Here is a 21852-nt window from a genome sequence, read left to right as displayed (position 1 = left end):
TTTTCTCAGATGATCTCATTTTAAGTCCCTCAGTCTTTAAAAATTAAAAGCTAAATTTAAACTGCTCTCCAAAACTGTGATAAGTTAAAAGAATTATCTGCAAAACTGTTATGGCTTTTTAAAAAACAAAACAAGTCTGCTATAATTTCATATAGGTTCCACTGTTTTCAGAGTGGAAGACAATTGGTTAATAAAATATTGCTTTATCATGATTATTTAAAAATACATTTTAGATTCATTTCTGGAAGTTTATAGGTTTACCTATGGAAACATTGGCTTTTCTTTGTATTTCATTAAAAACCTGTTTTAAATTATATTGAGAGAAGTGGATTCTACCTGAACAGATATGTGTATGAATATTACAACCCATCTGAATGAAAATGTGCCCTGAAAAGAACAGTATCTTTTTCATTAATATTTAGGCCAGATTCTACCCGTTGACGCAATCTCACTTTCCCACAATATTTATGACTTCCTTGTCTAATATCTGGATTTGGCAATACTTACCCCAACACTGATTTAAAAGTAGAGTGTTTCCATTCTTGCTGGTTGCTTAGATTGGAAAATGACAAACAGAACTGAGTACAGAATCCATTCAAGGAATCTTCCACGACATTTTCCTCACCATTGCAGAACTTTGTTGTGGGTTCGTGGGTACTTAAGCTCCTGCATTAGGGACATTCCCAGAAAAGTAGAGGATATCCTGCTAGGATTAAAGTGCATTGATTAGCTCTCCACTGTCTGGTATTTTGCAGTATGAAAGTTTGTTATTTAGAGTAGCATTCATAATAGGGAATGAGCAGGAGAGTGTGTGATTGATATGTGAGTTAGGGTATATATGTTTGTAAAGTGAGTGTGTGTTTCATCACATAATTTTTTCCTTCCTAACTTCACATTCAATGGCATTGGTGGTATAGTGTGAGCATAGCTGCCTTCCTAACTTCTCCACATCTTTTTAAAATATATTTTTTAGTTTTAATGGGGTAAAAATACATTTTTGCCCATTGTAAGGGACTGGCACAGTTGAACTGTATCTAGAAACATAGGGCACTGTCACAGGGACATGGGGTGAAAGCAGAGAACTGACTTTAACAGTAGACAAGGGTCTCCGATAATGGAGAATAAAGAGTGAAAGGGAAAGAAAAAAGAAAACCAGAAGCATAACATATCAGTGTAAAGTGTAATATACTTGGGCAAGAAGTCTTTGAATGGAATAACGAACCGATTCTTAATTATGACCTAGATCTGAACTTGGGCTGTGCGTGCCCAAGAACTCAGCTCAGAGAAGCTCTGAGTCAAGAAATAGGCAAGCATGGAGAAATTAACTGAAAACTGTCTCTTAATTAAAAGATAAACATTCATGGTATAAGGACAGAACATTTATATAGGAAGAAATATCTTCCTAAAAATGCTGAGATGTTTCACAAAGGGTAACATTAAATGTTTTATAATCCTTCATTCTGTCAACTTTTAAGTAGACATAAATTTGGAAAGGTCAAAATCCAAGAGTATGAAATATGAATTCCTGAAAGATTTGTTCATTAAAAAGTACATTTATAACCTATATACTTACATATATATGCATATGATGTAGGGAAGAGCTAAGTGCTCAAACTCTCTGTAAGTATCCGATCTACATTATAAAATAATCCATAATGTTTTATACATCTTTCTCATTGTGAGAAACATGGATGTGTCTATGTATGTGCATGTGTATATAAATATCTTACTTTAAAGTAGTCATCAGATCCTTTTAATTTGACCCTTCCCCTTGAGGGAAGGGTCTAGTAAAAACTTCTTTGAGGAAACAGTGTTACAACCTATATGTTTCCACACATGTCTTAAATAGGATGTCTTGAGTTTTGGGGGCTTTTCGGAAACAATACAGAACTATCAATATGTCACCAATATGTTTACTTTTATTGGTTGTATATTCTACTGCAACTTACTGTGTTTTCAAGGGCCTTATACTTTTTTCTTAGTAAAAGAGAATCTTCACTGAAATATGGATAAGCTCTTTTTACTAGAGCTTCCTAAAGTTATTGACTAAAGGGAAATGGGGGGAAAAAAAGAAAATCAAATGTATAATGTATCTATGTAAAGTTTAATCTACTTGGACAAGTTTCTTTGAATGAAATATCAAATTCTTAATAATCATTCTTTCTTCTCTGGCTTAATCTCATCTTAATCTTTTTGTTCACAATGCAAACTTTCACTCAGGTAGTTTCAGAAAGAATAGCTTTTCTTTTGCATTCCTGAAGCACCTTTGACCTAAACCATCAGGAAAGTCATTTTCCTTTCTATGTCTAACCATACAGCTTAATATAAACAGTATCTGAAGTCATTTTGTGATAATACCAGAGCAAATTATAGCCCTCCATAATTTGAAAGTAATAATATTAAAGATGAAATGTCTGGTTGTTCTTAGTAGATTTTCCTTGGAATAAGGTCGTTCAAGCATTTAGATTAAAGAAGTGCCTTCTACCACTTTTATCTTTAGTTTCATGCTTCTATCTCTTTTGGTATAGTTGTCATAACACTGACTCACCATCATGAAATGATGTGACACTTTTACCTTCAAATGTTATTTTCTACAATATTTAGTCACCTCAGTCCAACACAGGATGGACTTTCATTTTCTCTAGTAATTCTTTTATGCTTCTTTAGTGGAATTCAGGAGATTTTCTAAGCAATATAACTTCTTGTCACTATACTTTGTGCTTAAAATAATGTAAACAATTATGTGAAAATGAGAAGATTTAGCTTGACTCCAGTGTGCTCACCCAAAATGTACCACTTAATCTCAAACCTGTATTCAGAAGCAGCTGCCTGGTACCATTAGCCCTCAATTGCTAAGCAGGGTTACCCAGACTCAACAATTGTCTGATATACGGGCTGGAGTTAAGTATAATCTTAACCACGCATTTATCTTCTCATCATTCAGGAATGGAAAAGAAACCTTGTTATACTTTTAGGTGAATGAGACTTTTAATGTATATTGTTTTGATATGACCATCTGTTCATACAGCCAACTCTTGATTATCTGAGGTAAGAGAGCCCTGGAATAGGATGCATTATTTAAATGTACGTAATCCTCATTTCAGCAAATAGATTCAGCCTCCTCAACAAATCATTGACCAGGGAGTAATAAAACACAGGAATTCCTTCTCCTTTTATTTCTCTTTCTCACCTTCTGGTAGTGATGACAACGAGCAGTAAACTGGCAGCAGCAGGGAAAATCCAGAAAAATCTGCAAAATGGTCAACCAGTCCCTGAATCAAGAGTTGACTGAACTGTATAATCTCACCAAATATCTTGAAACTAGACAGTATATATATTAGACATATATATACATACAGCAAGAATTCAGCTGGGAGCATTTGCCATGTTTTTCTCAGATACTGTGCCTGAGTGAATACTGTTCTATAATGCTGTGTGATTTTCCTATGTAGGGTGAACCAGGGCTTCCTGGGCTTCCTGGACTTCCGGGGATAAAGGTAAATACTGCACTGACAGTCTTGGCTTCATAGAAATGTAACTGTGAGAGTCATAAAAATGAAAAAAGCTAAAAATATAGTGCTGTTCTTTAAATACTCACCAGCCATTTCAACCAATTAAATTTTTAAATTAAAAATGAAGCACAGGTAACAGAAATAGATTTACAGGCATAGAAAACAAACTTAGGGTTACCAAAGGGGAAAGGGGGGGAAAGGATAGATTAGGAGTTTGGGACTAACAGATACACACTACTACATATAAAATAGATAATCAACAAGGTTCTACTGTATAGCACAGGGAACTATACTCAAGATCCTGTAATAAGCTATAATGGAAAAGAATCTGAAAAAGAACATATATATATACATGTATATGTATAATATATACATAAATATATATATATGTATGAAACTGAATCACTCTGCTGTACACCTGAAACTAACACAACATTGTAAATCAACTCTACTCCAATAAAAAAAAAATGAAGCATGGGTATTTCTAAAGTTTGCCATGGCTATCTGGACTGTATATTCCACTATATAACCTACTATGCCCCTTAAATAAATGTAAAAGTCATTTCATTTGAAGTCATAGGAATTCTTTAAAAGTCTACAATGTCTCCCTTCACATTTAAATTTTACTCTTAAGATCCTATCAGATTTTGACCAGAATTAAAATCTTAACATCCCCTTAAATCTAATATCCAGGCAGCTGTTTTTGTGATTCACCCATTATAATAATCTTTCCAAAGTTTTTTTTTTTTTATTAATTTATTTATTTGTGGCTGTGTTGCGTCTTCGTTGCTGTGTGCGGGCTTTCTCTAGTTGCGGAGACCAGAGGCTACTCTTTGTTGTGGTGTGCAGGCTTCTCACTGCAGTGGCTTCTCTTGTTGTGGAACACAGGCTCTAGGCACGCAGGCTTCAGTAGTTGTGGCACATGGGCTCAGTAGTTGTGGCTTGCGGGCTCTAGAGCTTAGGCTCAGTAGTTGTGGTGCACGGGCGCAGTTGCTCTGCGGCATGTGGGATCTTCCCAGACTAGAGCTCGAACCTGTGTCGCCTGCATTGGCAGGTGGATTCCCAACCACTGCGCCACCAGGGAAGTCCTTCCAATGTGTTTTGTGCTTCTACTTCCTGTTAATAATTCTCACTGCAAAGTACAAATATTACTAAGCTTTATTGACCTACATACTATTCCCATAAAATTTGTATGTCTTTTGAAATAACTGCTTAAAGCTTAGCTTGAAAACATTGTTTTACATGTTTTTAAATTGTCTAAAAATATTAACAAACATTTTTTTTAGTTGTTTAAAATTTTTTACATGGCAACTGACAAGGCTTAAAATTTCTAGTGTCTTAGCTGTAGTGCTCCCTTAAAATCAGCTTCTTATTTTAAAGTTTTTTCTTTTAATTCTAGAACTGTTTGATAACATAATGCAAGTAGATTTTTCTTTACATTGTTCTCATCATATAGAATTTTGAATTAATCTCTAGAGTATATTAGATGATTCTAAAATTAATATTCCTAGTTTCAGTAAGAGGGTTGTATATGCTGCTTTATGAAGATTGTGTTTGAAATGTGCTACATGAATAGTATGATTTTAGAATTAATATATTAAATTACTGAGTTCCCAGACATCATATGGTATCATATGTAATATTTTATGAGTATATTGTTATAATTAACAGCCATGAAAGCTATGAATTCCAGGTTGGCACTCAGAAATTGTGGTTCTGCTTTTTGTTTGATGTTTCCAGATTAGTATCACAGATGTCCAGATATGTCCTTTTAATATACTTTTAGTCTTTGGCTTCTTCACTGAAAAGTACACTCCATGACAACAGTTTACTAAAGAGTCAAAGTCATTTCCTTGTCATTTGATATTTAGCAAAAATAACTTAATAAATTATATGTGATTTCATACTGCAGAGTTAATTTATGGCAGTTCCTTAATAATCCCACACATTTAAAAAAAAGCGCTTTTTACTGATATTTGGAAAATCACAGATTTTTAAAACAAATTTAAGAACACTAAATTCAGCACTAAGTTAAAGAAGCCGGTAACATTATAAGTAAGGGGGGAGGCATTTAAAAGGAGGGGCATTTTGGAAGGACTGGGGCAGGGTTTCCTGCAGCGCTTGCTTGTAGGTTAGCTGGGCTGTGCTACCAGCACCAGATCCTGAGGCAGGAATCTCAGTGCTGTGTAGAAATCCAGTTGTCCCTTCTCCTGAGGGTGAGCTTTCTTGTTGAGAGAGAGTATATAAGGGGGAAGGTATTGGGGTTTTTCCCTCCAAAACGAACAAACAAAACAATTACAGTTACTACTATTCGTTCTCATTACCTGTGATTTATGTCCTCCACTGTGAAAAATACCCCAGCTCATTTCCCTAGTCATCGGTGGACCAGTTTGAAGGTTTTGAACTTTTTCAAATTGGGAAAGATGTTGGTGATTTGCCACCTCCAGTAAATGTTTTTATTTCTAGGGTCATGGGATGTTGCCAGACAAATTTTGTCAAGATCTTATAGCTGATACTTTCCTTTGTTTTTCTAACCTGACTAGTGACTATGGTGAGAAGAAGCCATCAACTGACAAAAATCTTTCTATCGTTAACTAGAGATACTTTTCTATGTAATTATCGAGTGTTGTTGGGTAACTATCCAGTATTCAGTTTAAATCACAGATTCTATTTTTGGATTAATAAGCTCTGTCTTCTCTCTCTCATTCAGAATGTAAGTGATATGCTTGCCCTATAATGTAGTAGGTGCTCAGTGTAATTGAGTAATTTTGTAAAGGAGGCAATTTAAAAACACATCGTAGTCATGAGTAGTTATTGGATATTTTAAAATCTACAGTTCAAAGTTTATAAATTTATGATATAGCTTCATTAACTTGGGATATTCTTTACTCCTTTAATATACTTTGCTTCTGTTAGGTAGTTAACCACAGGACAGTTAACCTTGATTTCATAGTTTGAATGAGTAATAATATTTAAAAGATGAAACCACCGTATATGGATTTAGAATGTGTGGTAGCAAGAGCATTAGTCATAACTTTCCTAGCCCTGTGTGTTTGTTTATGCTTTGGAAATACTTCCTTGCTGTCCGTCTCCTTATCTGCTGGTACTACAGAGAGCGTGCAAATGCCATCCGTTATTTCCAAGATGTTGAGGAAACCAGCCGTGACATACCAGGGAAGCTTTGATTTGCCACCTGTTGCTCTCAGGGAACGGTTGGAAGCTTAATGAACATCCACATGCCTTCCACACTGCTCTCAGGAAATGAGCAAAGCGCCTAAATACAGACAGCAGACTCATCTATCTCTCACCTCAGGGTCCCACTCAGAGATAAGTACAGATACCTTCGGCATACATAAAAGTCACTAAGAAGAGGCATCACTTAATTTCGAACTACTCTTAAGCTTCCCGAACAAGTATTGGAAAGTGCTCTGAGCAGGTGGAAGACATTTGGAATTCCTATTTCATGCATCCATGGTTCATACAGTGTTAAGATGTTCAGCTGGGAAGATTAAGTTATTGTACGTTGTACATTGTACAGTGTGCCATGCAAACACTGGTCTTCTGGAGTAAGGATTGAGCTCAGAAAAGTTTTTTGATTAACAAGCCTTTGAATATATCTTTCATGGGTGAACCTTTATTGTGACTAGCTTTTCCAATATCACATAAAAGGGCGAGATTCAAAGTTCCTAGTTTTAAACATGTTTTTCTTTCCATACATGTTGAAAATTGCTTACCCCTTTCATGGTTACATCACCCTAGTAATTAAGTCATGAAGAGCAGTGATCAAGAGCCTCGGACCAGACCACCAGTGTGTAGATACCGGTTCTACCCCTTACCAGTTTATGAAGCTATATCATGATACTGGGCAAGTTACATAATCTCTCTGTGCTGGGTTTCCTTATCAAATGGGAATTATTATTATACATAACTCAGAGGGTTGTTGTGACGATTAAATGAATTAATATACATGCAGCTCCTAAAATATTGCCAAACATATAGTAAACGCTATATAAGTTTTAGCTATTGTTATTTCTCTTGGAGCAGCTCAGAATGTTGGAAACATTGTTTATGCACCTGTTCTATAGAGTCTTTACTCCTGTGAGTCATTTCAACCTAGAGATCATAAAGCCATTTACACCCTCCAGATTCATAGATCTAAATTCTAAAAACTCCTTTGCGGTGATGGTTGAATGTTACCTTTAAGAGCAGTAAGATAACATATTTTCTCTTGAAACATGACATCACACTATTCCCCTTTTCCTATAACCCAATGTATTCCAGGGATAAAGGATGAGGAAACACAGTGTTCTGCACATAAGACATGATACTGTCTTAGTTCTCCTTCCCGACACTCTTCACAGGAAAAGCAAAAGGAAAGCTTGACATGTTATAATGGAAATCTCTAGGCCCCATTCATAGTGTTGCCCAGCCCAAGACATTTTTTACGATTATGAATTTTCAATGCTTGTTTTTCTCCTTTCAGCATTGACTACCAGTGTATCTCATCATATTTAGAAAGTAAATTGGGAAAAATGTACCTGATACATTAAAATGAATACAATAGGGAGACATAATACAGTAAAAATTACATCAAATCAGAAAAACAAATCATTTAGGTGGCAAAGAAATTTTTACGGTATTTTCCCTCAAAGCTTGATATTTTTGTTCTGGCTTCCACATTAGTGACAATTTGCGATTCAGATCAAGAACTTGAGGATCAGGAGACAGTAACTAACTGTTTACACTTCGTTATATAAAATCATCCTTGACACTAGATCATATAAGCACTAACTTTTACAGGTGGCAGAAACATTATTTTGTCATTCTTAGGATTAAGTATAGTGCCCAGTCATCTATAGAAACTTATCTTCTAAATACACTGGAGATGAGGTTCCTTCCTTAGAAACATCAAATCACATTTTTAAAATAACAGAAGAAGGTTTTTGGAAGTGACATAGGATGTGAAATGAATTTGTAAAAGAAAAAAGAAAAAGAATACTGGTTAAAGGGATAGCAGTGTGTTATTGTTACTTATAATTACTTCCTGCTTGCACAAAGTGCTTCTGAGCAGTCGAATAGTTTAGGAGTCCAATCAGGAAACTCATACAACCAGAAATCAGAGATTTTTTAGCAGCCATAACGAACCCTCGACTAAATACACCAATTGTGCTTTCGTGATGTAATCCTGTTTAAAAAAAAAAATCAGAAACTTATGTTTTCTGGATTTTAAATAAACTTGCTGTTGTAGTTCATTTTCATCATAGCCACCAAGATGTTTTAATTTATGCTCAAATGTGATCCTTCAGGGAAATAAGTGTTTGGGGGACAGACTCTACTTTCTCATCCTTTTTTTCCCCCTCAATAATTTTACAAATCAATCATTAGCAAAACTGGCTGCCTGAAGGTTCTTATTACAACAAATGTTCTTGCTGTAATCCTCAAAAGTAGGTATCATGCTGACTTGAATTCTAATTAGCCCTTCAGCAAGAAGAGTATTGTATGGTTAATGCATTCAGTGTCAAGATACATTAATCAAAATTATTGGTGATGCTTTTAGCACCCAGGCAAGTCAGCACATATTTTTCAAGCCCCGTTGTACTATTTTTTGGGCAATGAAAATCGGATCTGCTCGGGGTAATAAATATCATGGAAAGCATGACTTGATTTAAACTGGTATATTAGAGGTTTTTTAGACAGGTTAAAAAAATAATATCTTTTACTCCTTTAATTGATAATGACTTATAAAACTAAAACAAATGGTATTAAATGAAAAACCAGAGATTTTTCTGTGGACAAGAGATAATCAGTTAGGACTTTCTGTTCACTATTCCATTTAACAGATGGTAGGTTCTGGAAGTTTATAGGGAAACACCTGGTGAGCCATTTCTGTATGAATGAAGCTGCCTCTTCATTCTTACCTTGACTAGTAATTCCATCTACATATTTGATGACTCTTCTCACCCATATGAAAGACATCCTTTATGTAGATTTGACAACAGAGTATTAAGTGAACTGTCCCAATGGCCATTTAAAAGATAAAGTAATATCATCTAAAATACTTTCTTGCCATATATTAAATGTGAGTTTGAAGAAAAATCAGTCCAGATTTTATTATGGAATTCCAAGACTTAATGGTCATTGTTAGATTTCAGAAAGATCATGTTTTTAAAGAACTTCCTAGTTTTTCCTTGTGTTTTTATAATATAGAAGGCCAGGTTTTGTTGCCTTCTTTGTTGGTGAAGATAGTAATTGTTTGAGTTATTTGGAGGGTTTTTGTTTTGTTTTGGGGGGTTTTGGGCCAGAATACACAGAATTTAAACTATCGCAATAGGCTGTTTAAATTTTTTAAAAGTAATAGCAAATGAGTTGAGCAAAAGTGGCTTCAGTCAAAAATCTTACCTTTGCAGCATCTTCCTTTTATCCTTCCCGCCTTCCCATAGCTAAATCTTCTTGTAGTTTACTTCATTTCTCTGTGTACATATTGCCAATTTATGAAAGAAAACAGAGAAGGAGAGAGAGGGATAAACTCGAACACTGACACCCTAGTCAACAAGGGAACTTTATGTTTGGTGCAAAAAACAGGATCATTTTTCAAATATAGCCCATATTAGTTACTATGACTTATTTTAATTGAGCTTTATACTACAAGATCAAAATTGTGGCTGCTGAAAGCGTTAACTATAGTTGGAAAGATCAGTGTGAGACCATTAGGCCTTCCTAAATTGGTCACGTATAAGTACACGTTTGATTTCAGCTATAGCTATTCTTTGTAGATTTGTTTCTGCATCTTTATGTGCCCTGGCTGTTTAAAGCTTTCATTCAATTTAGCAAAACGTGTGTCAGATTTTCAAATAGGTCTGTTTGCTGCTGTTTCTCCAAGCAGTTTATTACTAGACCTACTAATTGTGCTTTATCCTGAATTAATAGCATTTATTCTTCCCAACGTGAATCCCAGTTTAGCTGCCAGAACCACAAACACTTCATTATTCATCTTTTCTACCAGCTCAACACAGGAAGATATGTTACTGTCTTGGAACTGAGACCTAGTTTTTTAACTCATTGGTGGTGAGCTAATTAATTGATGTTGAGAAGAAACAAAGGACAAAACTCATGAAACAACTCAGGAAGAAATCAGATGTAATATTTAAGATAAGACCAGAAAGTTAAACCAAATTTTTATTTTCATTTTGAAATTTGAAGCTGCATCAATGCCGTATTGCAGTAGCATGAACAGGGCTGAGATTTCTGTTTCTCTGGCAACCGTCTGATCACTGGTAGGCATGTGGTTTGGGTAGCAGAATTTGGTGCCAGCCGTTACTTATGTTTTAGTGATTAAAACGTTGGATTGTTTTAAAGGTTCTGATAAAGAGTGTTGTATATTTTTTATTTCCAGGCTTTGGTTAAATCACAGCTCTGTATTTATTTTAAGAGTTAGATATTTCATTGTTTATATTTTTCCATTTGTCATAAGGGTAGATCTAGTTGGACATTGCCAGGACCGGTGAAGACAAAACAACAACAAAAATAGCGGATTATCCTGGGTTTAATTGCTCTGGTCATGGTAGAGGAACAGAACATTTTAAGATGCTTGTCCCTCTCCATTCTTCCTCTCCTCTTGTCTTATCTCCTTGCTAGTTGGTTGCTTTCACACTTTTGCTTTCCTTCCACACAGGATCAACAACTCCAGTATGAATGGAATCCCAATTAACTTTGTAATCTTGTTCTCAATGATAAGAAAAGTAAAAACCTAAAACACTATCTCACTTGAGATAGTGAGTGAATAGGTAGAGAGGTGAAGGAAAATTTAGAATACATATGAAATTATATATATGAGAAAAACAGATTAAAGTGGCTGTGAAGTAATCAGTGCTCTTAACTTATTCTTATGCTATTGACTGGTGCCTTGGTATTCATGGCAAACCAATGTTTAATGCCTCTGCCTTTCCTTCATTTATCTTAGCCATATTTTGGTTGTCATTTTTTAAAAAAGCACTAACACATCATACTGAAAAGATGAATATTGTTTCAGAAAAGGTCATATTTTAGTGTTTTCACTTTACTGGTAGAGCTATTTTACTTGCAGCTTACCTGTATAAATCCACGTTTCCCTAATTATGACAGCCAGCATCTGCCCTTTTCAAAGGATCCCTGCTTTATGTTCCCATGTTATTCCAACAATGGCTCACTCAAATTATAATTGGGTTTTCTAATTTGGGTAATTGCCTTGTAAATAAGAAAAAGAAAAAAAAACTCTACATTTAATTGTTCCTTAATTAAAAGTATTATAAGAGCTTAGTTCCATTATAGTTCCAATTTCCTCGATTGCATCTCTCCCCCACCTTGTCTATTCAGAAAATACGTGTGAATAACTTCCAATTTAGCAATCTCCTATTTCCCATTGATTATATGAGACTAGATATGTAAAAACGGCTCTGAGAAGCATCATACAGTCCAATAAAAATAGTTACTTCTCCTGTGTATTGTCCTGAAAAATTAGGTAACCTCATTTTTGTGCGGTTTGACTTACTTCAAAAAATGATTTTGCAAAAATGTTTTGTGTTTGAATCATATTTCAGCTGCTTTCCCCTACCTTCTGAGACTGAAGAGACTGAAAAAGACTCAGTCTCTTTCCTCTCTCCTGGTTAACTAGAACTGTGACTAAAGTGGGTTAACTTGCTTATTCTTTTAATCACATTAAAGTATTTGTAGAACCATAGGTTGTCATAGCCTTTCTCCTAGACATTTTAGGAAATTCTAGGACCTTTAAACTCTACATCAATCCTTGCCGAAGAGGCAAGTTTTTTTTTAAGGATTACATTTATTTAGGGAAATTTAATAGGTATGACCATTTTCTCCTTTCCCTTTCTTACAGGAAGAAACTCATTCTTAGTAAACCTGTCATTTCTCTACCTTACACACTTCGTTTTGCAATCCTAAATGCTCTGGCAGATGGATATCGTCTCATAAAATGATGATATAGTCACATGAGAAAATTTAGGGTTACTTCTTGAAAGGAGTTGAAGAGGTATTGAGCATAACCCCATACAGTTGTAAAGAATCAAGAAGTCACCATGTATATCACTAATTAGCTGCAGAGGTGTTGTAATACTACTACCACTAATAAAATAATGACAGCTAGCATTTTTGAGCCTATAATATAAGAACAACAGTAACATTTATTGTTGACTTACTTTGTTCTAGAAGTGGTGCTAAGAGCTTTGCTTGAATTATCCAATAAGTCTTGTCTAAGTCACCCCTTAATGACACCAGAATCTTTCATTATTTGGCACCTCAGGATCACAGCCTGCAAAGCCAGGCTTTAACTCCATTCTGTACCTTTGTACCAACAGTTCTCAAATATTTAACCTCAAAACCCTTTTACACACTTAAAAATCAGGATTGAAGGAGTTTTTATTTATGTAGGTTATACCTATTGATATGTCTGTATTAGATATTAAAACAGAAATTTAAACAACCCATTATATGTTAATTAAATAACATTTTTATGAAACACAACTGAATTTTACAAAACAAACAAAAAAATAGCAGGAAGAATGACATTGTTGTCTTTTTTTTTTTTTTTCCAAATACCTTCGATGTCTGGCTTAATAGAAGGCAGCTGGATTCTCATATCTGCTTCTGCATTCAATCTGTTGCAATTTGTTGTCTTGGTTAAAGCATATGAAGAAAAACCAGCCTCATACAGATATGTAATTGGACATGGGAAGATTATTTTAATAGCCTTTCCATGAAATTGTGTTATTCTTTTTTTTGATACTACCCCAAACTCTACAAGTAGTAGTTTCAACTTAAAGGTTAGGTGCAATGTGAAATCTGAAACCATATCAATGAATCAATCTTTCCTACTCTGTACACTAAAAATGGTAAGTGAAAAGGCACTCTGAGAACCTCTGGTATAAGTCTAGGAAGGTAAGAAACAGTCCAACCAGCTCAAGACCATGAGTAGAGATATTTATGCCTTATTTCAATAATTGTCTTTCAAGCCTGAGACAGAAAAGAGACCAATGATTATTTCCTCCCAATCCTGCCAAGATATAGACAGGTTGGAGACAATGTCTCTAAAGTAATTGAGAGCTCTGGCATTAAATAAACATGAAGCTGTGATCCTAAAGTTAAGTATGCTATTGTTCCCCTTGAATAAATTGAAATAAGAAATGAATCGAGATGGTAGATGCTTTCTTAGAGTGGCATGATAAAGTACCACTAATCATACTCAAAGTCTTTAAAATAAGCCAGTATTAATAATGCTAAAATTGTTGAGTGTCCAATGCATTGCTAATTTTATATCTTGAAATAAAAATTTTCACCCTGAACATTCTGTATAAAGGAAATTGCTATCCATTTAACTCAGGAGGACTTAAATATATTAATGTTTTTAAAAAGGAAGAAACAACACTTTGGTCACTTAGATCACAAAGCCTTATTTATTTATGTGTGACTTATGAAACTGCATGCTTCAACTTTTTATAAACTAACCACTAACCTAAATAAGAAATACATTTTTGCAACATTTACTCTTTTTTCTTCTCTTTTATTAGTATGCTTTAATGGTGCTTCTATTTGCTTTGCTAACAGTGAAATCATTTTATTTCTACTTGAAGATTTGCAAGAGTCTTATCTACCTGTAAACTTTCCACCTATTAACTTGCATTATATTTTCATGACAGTAAGTTGTTACTAATGATACACATGAACTGTAATACAGCTTTTTTCTTGAGGGTGGAGAGGGAATATTTATGTATTTATATAAATCATTTTATTGGGAGAAATGTCTTACTTGTAAGTAAGTATATTTCTTATGTTTTTTGTTTAAAATAACAAGTTAAAATTTTTTTATAAGAAATAGAATGGTCATCATTGAGTTTTCTGAATATAGTTCATTTTCACTTTAGACGATTAAGAGATTGATCCAAAATTATTTGTTCAGATTTTCCTCTCCGTTATATGTAAAGATATAGAGACAGGTAGAACAGAGTTATAGAAATTTCACAAACAATAAACCTAAAGCATCCATTCCCCTACACTTTTTATTTTCTTAAAGCAGTACCATGAGCATAAGAACTAGAGATAATCCATTTCAGTTATTTATCACTGTTCAGCAAATTTTGCAGTGCTGATATCCTTTTGTTCCCTGCCCAACACCAAGGTTTTATACAGCATATTTTAAAAAATCATTATTGCAGAAATATTTCATGACACTCTAACACTTCTTATCAAACATCCTCTCTGTATCTTCCTGCTCAGCTCCGAAAAACAAATGTTGAAATATAGCTACCTTAGATAAAAATCAAATATATCAAACAACATTAGCTACTGCTCCAGAAATAATCCAATGGAGGGAAACAAATGAACAAACAAATCCCAGAAAACATGGGAACAGAGGCATTATGTTTTTGTTTTGTTTTTCTTTGCTTTAAAACTTCGTTATAGATTTCAGGAAGTTAGACTTTTACATTTGAGCTCACGTTGTTAAGAAGAAAATAAAACTTTATAGTTTATATGTGAACACTGGTGTCGGGTGTTTTCTGATGCCAAATACCTGGTGTCTTTTCCAACACCAGTTCTCCAACTCTGATTCTCTGACACCAACTGCATGTCCTACAATTCAATCCTATTGTGACACTAACTACTCAAGGTTAGCATCAGATTCCATAGGTTTAAGGGTTCAGTCCCATTATACTGCCCTCACTTCAGACCACAATTACAGGTACCACCCACCTCACCCTCTCCCCCTTACCTGGACTTACGTCTGACTTGGCTACAGATTCCAGGGTACTCATAGCCACCCTCTGCCACTCCCACTCAAGTTTGATAATTTGCTACAGTGACTCACAGAACTCAGGAAGATACCATACTTACCATTACAGTTTGTTATGAAAGATTAAAATGAGCAGTCAAATGGAGAGGTACAAAGGGTGAAGTCAAAAGTGTCCTGAGGGCAGGAGCCTCTGTCCCCGTGGAGTTGGGGGGCACCACCCTACCAGCACATGGAAGTGTTCATCAGCTCAGAAGCTCTCTAGTCCCCACTGCTTTGGAAGTTTTATGAAAGTTCCATTATGTAGGCGTGATTGATTAAAGCATTGGTCATTGGTGGTTAAACTCAATCTCCATCTCCCTCTCTGGAGGTGGTGAGAGGAGGGGAAAGGTTGAAAGTTCCAACCTTCTTATCACAGCCCCGACCCTGAAGCTGTCTAGGGGCCCACCATAGTCACCCCATTAGCATAAACTCAGATATGTTTGAAAGGGGCTCGTTAAGAGTAACAAAACATGCTCCTGTTACTCTTATTACTCAGGAAATTCCAAAGGTTTTAGGAACCAGGAACAAGACCAAATATATATTTTTTATTATACCACAACTGGGTTTCCTCCAGATGGTAGAGAAGAGATTTTGAGGCTGGGCAAGAAGAGATTTTTTGCTTTCCATCTGAACATTACTGACTCTCTTCCCTAGCCACACCCACTGTATCAGTTATCAGTTGCTGCCTACCATACAAGCCCCCCAAATGGGAGTGGCTTAAAACAACAATCCTCTCACACTTCTGGAGGAACAAGAATTTGAGCATGGCTCAGCTGGGTACCTCTGTCTCAATGTCTCCCATGAGGATGCAGTCAAGCTGTCAGCCAGGGCTGTGATCTCATCTGAAGACTCTACTGGGGTGGAGCATCTGCTCCCAAGTTCACACATGCGGCTCTTGGCAGACCTTGGTCCTCACCATGGGGACCTCTCCATAGGGCTGCTCATGGCAGCTTGTTTTCCAGAAAGCAAGTTGATTCAAGTGAGAGAGAACAAGGAAGAGTCCCCAGGATGGAAGCCACTGTCTTTTTATAACTTAGTCTCAGAAGTGATGTCCCATTACTTCTGCCATATTCTGTTAATTAGATATGAGTCAGTAAATCCAGTGCACACTCAAGCAGAGGGATTACGCAAAGGCATTGAATACCAGGAGGTGGGATCATTGAGGCCCATCTTAGAGGCCACCTACCACATCCACCCTAACATAATGGATCTTGATTTGGTAAATGTTAGGAAGCACTGGACAACAGATGAGAAAGGAAATTGTAAAGACATTTGTCTGGTTTCTTTGTCACTTTTACTTTCTCAAGCTCCTCCAAAGCTTTGCTCAAAGTACTGTGGCTGATCAAAACCAGTTCTGATTAATTTTATAGTCAGTAGCTGGATCTCAGCAAGAAAGCTATATATAATCAAAGGAGTGAAATCCCAGTAGAAGGAAATCAGTTTAACTTTACCTATTTACTGTCAAATATGTAATAATCTCGTATGCCCATTTTTTTAAAGGGAGAACCAGGTTTCATTGGTCCTCAAGGAGAACCAGGCTTACCAGGGTTACCAGGAACAAAGGTAAATGTAGCGTTTTTCCCTTCCTTCCTTTCTGAAATTTTTGGTCATATATTTTTAGTCCATTATGTTACTTAGGTGACCAGATATTTTTGCCTAATGGAGAACTAAAGCAGCTTAGCACCTATTCCTAGCACTTCTAATGGGAATGTCATGTTAAATAGAATAATAGGAAGTTAATTCCAGAAAGCCTTAGGCAAAACAACAGGATGGTGGAATACATTCGTTGTTCCAGTTGTCCCCCAAATTGTACCTAAATTGATATGATGCTATTAGTCTCCTGGCCATATGGAAAAGTGAGGGAATTCTGAGGAGGAGAGGTAGAACTCATTAACTCCTGCCCCTCGTTACCCATTTTAAGACATACGCATAAATCAAACATTATTACTATTCCCCCATCACTCCCTAGATTGCAAAGGCAAGTACTGACGTCATATAGATTCCTGAGTGTCTCATCCCAAAAGGATCCATCCTGAATAACGTCTGCAGAAAGATTCTGTAATGAAAACCATCTCGTGATCTTCCACTTGGCAACCTGAGAGAGGGCCCTAAAAGCAAAATCTATATGCTGCCATATAAAAAACTATGTTGCTGTGGATACAGTCAGAGCCATAGTTCCCTTTTTATCTACCCAGTAAGACATAAAAAGGTACAGCTCTGAGGATGGAACTTTATTCATGACAGACTCATGAATCAAAGAAGGAGCAAAATTAGATCAAACTACTTTCTTTTATTTTTAAACCATAGCAGTTTTGCCTCAATGTGTACTGCATTCACCAGAAATAAGCCAGGATGATTTCCAAGAGCTCGAGAAATATGTTCATGGCTTGTTCTGACAGAGGAGTCCTCATTCCGCTGGTCAAGAGAAAATAACTCTAATCCTAGTAAATGGAAACTATGTGTGGCCTAAAGGGAGACTAAAACTCTGTCGAATTTATGTAAAATTGCTGTTTGCTCAGCAATTTCTTTTTCACATAATGAGCTGTCAAGCTTATTAACAAAATATGAGGAAAGCCTGTTTTAGCCTGAACAGATTTACACACGAAATGCACTTTCTGGAGTAAAAAGAGCTAGAACAAAAGAATAATGAGCATTCTGTGTTCATGTCAGATCTCGTATTTATTCAGGCTTGCAGCCTCAGAACCAGGTAGAGAAAGAGGATTGCTTTGTGGATAAGCACAAAGAAATGGGAAACCTGGTCAGTGCTGGAGAGGACCAGGCATGAACATGATCTCTAAATGTTTGTGGCATTTTGTTCGCTAAACAAGGGAAAATAGGAGAAACACAGACTGTGGAGTGTAGAGTTCATCCGTAAATATATTTTCTTTTGTTCACTTATTTTAAACTCTTCCACAGTCAAAAAAATCCAGATGTAGAGCCGTAAAATCAACATTAATTACTGTTCGTGAAGAACCCAGCCTGATTTTACAGAACAGATACTTTTATAACAGATACTACTCTGAACTCCCAATAAAAGTAAAGACTACTGTAACTGTTTTGTATTTCCACAAGAGGGATGTGAATAAGAAATTCATTTAACAATATTCTGAAGTTAATTTTCAGCTGAATTACCTATCTAACATGAAATTGGTATCATAATGGAAAAGTCATGATTATTTAAACATCTCTTTCAGCCAAACACTAGTCTTTTACCGGCTGCGTAGGCAGTCTGGATTTGTACCAGTAAATTCAGATTTTAAAAATAAACTAAGTCCTCATATTTTATCCCCAACACAGTGAAGAGAGATCATAATGAAGAAATACGTATAATTGCATCTAAAAATCTGTTTTATGTACTGCTGTATTCTCAGCATCTGTATAGCGCCTGAGAGAAACCTCCATCAGTCTAAAGAAATAGGACTTTATTATGAATAATTTAGAATACTTTGTATAATATTGTTTAGTCATTAATTCAACACATTTTTTTCCAGACATTTTTCTAGTATTTGAGAATGGGGAATAAATGCAACAAAAACAGTCTCTACTCTACTGAAGCTTCCACTGTAATATGTGTAAGAAAGGGGTGGAAGAAAAGAAAAAAGTACACAAATATGTAATGTAATTCTAGAGAGAGACTAATAAGCAACTGATTAGGGGCATGATGATAATAAGTGATTCTAGGTAAGCATATATGGACTCCACTACTCTGGTAAATACTACAGAGAAATGATTTTCTAAAATTTTTGTTTTTCTCTAAAATAAGATTATAGTTACCATTTTAGAATTCTTCCGTAAAATATTAAGAGCAACACCAAACATGGTATCTACATATTTAAATAAAAATTCCATATACCAGCAAAAGTGCTTCAGTGTCTAATCCCTGGAAAATCCCTTCTGGAGCACCTTTTCCATCTCCTGCATCCAATCAAGTCCCTTGTCTTTCTCCCAACCTCTCCATTGTCCCACTCCCTTTTGGTTCACGCTGAGAAACCTACTGAGTCTTCTTCATCCTGGCCCTAATCTATCCCACCTCCCCTGCAAAACCACAAAGGTTTCCCACAGTGGGCATGATACAGACAAAGATCTTGGAATTTAAATCCCTACATCACCCATAACAGATCGAAATCCTACTTTCTTTTCCTTTCCAAGACGAATCAGTCCTTCAGTGAGAAGGGTGCCTCCCTCATCCGTAAACATATCATCACCAGAAATCGAAACTTGTTTGATTATTGAAATTCTACCCATCGTGCAGGAAGCCGAACGCTCTCAAGTCTGTGTTCAGGGAGTGTAAAACAGCACCGTCTTCCTGAAGGGCGATTAGCTAGCTTTTAAAATGTTTATACTTTTTGACACAGCCATTTGTCTAGTAGGAATTTATCCTAAGAATATGACCAGAGATGTGCAAAAGATTTACATACAAAAACGTGTATGCAAAAATTGAAGACTGACTACAGTCAGTTCTATATCACAGCTCTCCCACGTTAAAGGCTTTGGGCAAGTTATTTAACCTCTCTGAACTTCAGTTTCCTCATCTGTAGACTATGGATACTAACACCTTTCTCATTTGTCCTGGGGATTAGATAGGATAATGCATGTAAAGTGTTGTGTGCAGTTCCTGCACTCATCAATAGCACAGTTATAAACAGTGAAAATTATAATATACACCCTACCTCATCCTTCAGGATATGACCCAAGTCTCACCAAAAGGAAGTCAATCTGGACCATTGAAAACCCTGTGGAGTTTCTTCTTCTCTCACATATGGCCTTACATTACTCCTTAACTCTTAACTATTTTGTTCATGTGGATCTTATCTAACTAGAGCACTAGCTCCCTGTGGGCAGTGACCATGCTCATCCTTCCCAGAGCTATAAATCTAGTAAAAGCTGTAACACCTATGGATCTTGTACAATGCCAAGCACTTTCCATTTCTAGGTTATGAAACCAGTACTCTAATTTTCTCCATTTTACAGAGGAAACTGAGGCTTTCAGAACTTAACTAACTTTCCCCAAAACACAAAACTGGTAAGTATTCCAGAGCCAGGAGTAAAGCCCAGAAAATCAAATTACAAAACTTGGCACTTAGCCATTTTGCCCTGCTTCGGAAGATCTTAAAAAGCTGCTGCAGACTGAAAACTATGTCCATGCCTGTTGTGAGGTATTAATGATGGCCCTTATCAATTCCCTTTAAAGGTCTTTCTGGGACTTCCCTAGCAGGCCAGTGGTTAAGACTCCGAGCTTCCAGTGCAGGGAGCACTGGTTCGATCCCTGGTCAGGGAACTATGATCCCACATAGGGCGCGGCCAAAAAAAAAAAAAAAAAGTCTTTCCATTTACCAACATAGGCATCTGACAGGCATTTACCAAACCATTTCCTTGTCTATAAAACGGGAATGAAAATGTAAACGTTGAATTTTTTTTTTTTTTTTTTTTTTTGGTACACGGACCTCTCACTGCTGTGGCCTCTCCCGTTGCGGAGCACAGGCTCCGGACGCGCAGGCCGAGCGGCCATGGCTCACGGGCCTAGCTGCTCCGCGGCATGTGGGATCTTCCCGGACCGGGGCACGAACCCGTGTGCCCTGCATCGGCAGGCGGACTCTCAACCACTGCGCCACCAGGGAAGCCCTGAATAATTATTTTGATTATTAAATGAGATAATCCATGTTGAGGTTAATACAATAACGAGTATGTGGTAAATAAATAGTAACTTTCTGCTTTCTTTGATTTTATTCAACTCATTCATTAACCTACAGGGACTAGCTGGGGGTGATAGGGGGCGCCATTCACCTATTTTGCAATTTGTGACAGGGCGACCGTGGGGAGGCAGGGCATCCTGGAAGAGGGGATCGAGGGGAGCCTGGAGCCCCTGGACCAAAGGTCAGTTATTCTCACACTGGAAAACAACATTCTCTGGTTTGGAAATGTGTGCCACTTACTTCAGAACATGCAACTAAAATAAAATTATTCAAGGGGTATTAAAACAGCCAAAATCACACATAACTCATTGAAATTCACACCAATTCGTTATTTTCTAAAAAGGGTTTTACAATTCAACTTTTCCAGTTTACTCTGTTCTGTTCAGTCAACAAATTAATAACACATCCAAATATAAATCGGGAGGTACTGTCACACTAACACCTTACCGCTCGATGTATATTAAAACCTACTGAGGAAAATGTGGAACCGTGTTGTGTTAGTTTCTATGGTAATTTGATGGTGTGTAACACCTTGAAAGTATGAGAGCTAAGGATTTATTTGACTGTTCAATCTATTCCTCTAAACTTCCTGAAAACTAGTATGGTAACACTTTATTTTAATAACCCATCCTAGAGACACAGGAAGTGATTTACTCTTTGATGAAAAGGAAATTTATGCAAACACTGTTGAGACTAATGAGAATTGGTCACAGAACTCTTCCCATCCGCTGATGGGTGGGGCAGTCTTCAGAATTACAATGGCATGAAGGTTGGTGGAGAGACCAGGGAGTGAACTAATGATACGGTGATAATACCTACGTTCAGTGTT

The 21852-nt window shown here is 36.3% G+C and overlaps 1 protein-coding gene across 1 annotated transcript in view; it reads left to right on the top strand.

Annotated features, from left to right (window-relative positions):
* Positions 1-21852, top strand: part of COL25A1 (collagen type XXV alpha 1 chain) — a 466880-nt gene that overhangs the window by 394886 nt on the left and 50142 nt on the right. The window contains exons 18-20 of the mRNA XM_024741942.1: positions 3453-3497; positions 16831-16893; positions 21136-21204. Of these exons, the coding sequence (XP_024597710.1) occupies positions 3453-3497; positions 16831-16893; positions 21136-21204 (177 nt within the window). The remainder of the gene's footprint in view (positions 1-3452; positions 3498-16830; positions 16894-21135; positions 21205-21852) is intronic.

The sequence above is a fragment of the Neophocaena asiaeorientalis genome, unplaced genomic scaffold (assembly GCF_003031525.2).
Source record: "Neophocaena asiaeorientalis asiaeorientalis breed wild unplaced genomic scaffold, Neophocaena_asiaeorientalis_V1.1 scaffold534, whole genome shotgun sequence".
Taxonomy (NCBI): domain Eukaryota; kingdom Metazoa; phylum Chordata; class Mammalia; order Artiodactyla; family Phocoenidae; genus Neophocaena; species Neophocaena asiaeorientalis.
The sequence above is the reverse complement of the archived record's forward strand: the minus strand, read 5'-3'. Positions and strand labels throughout refer to the sequence as shown.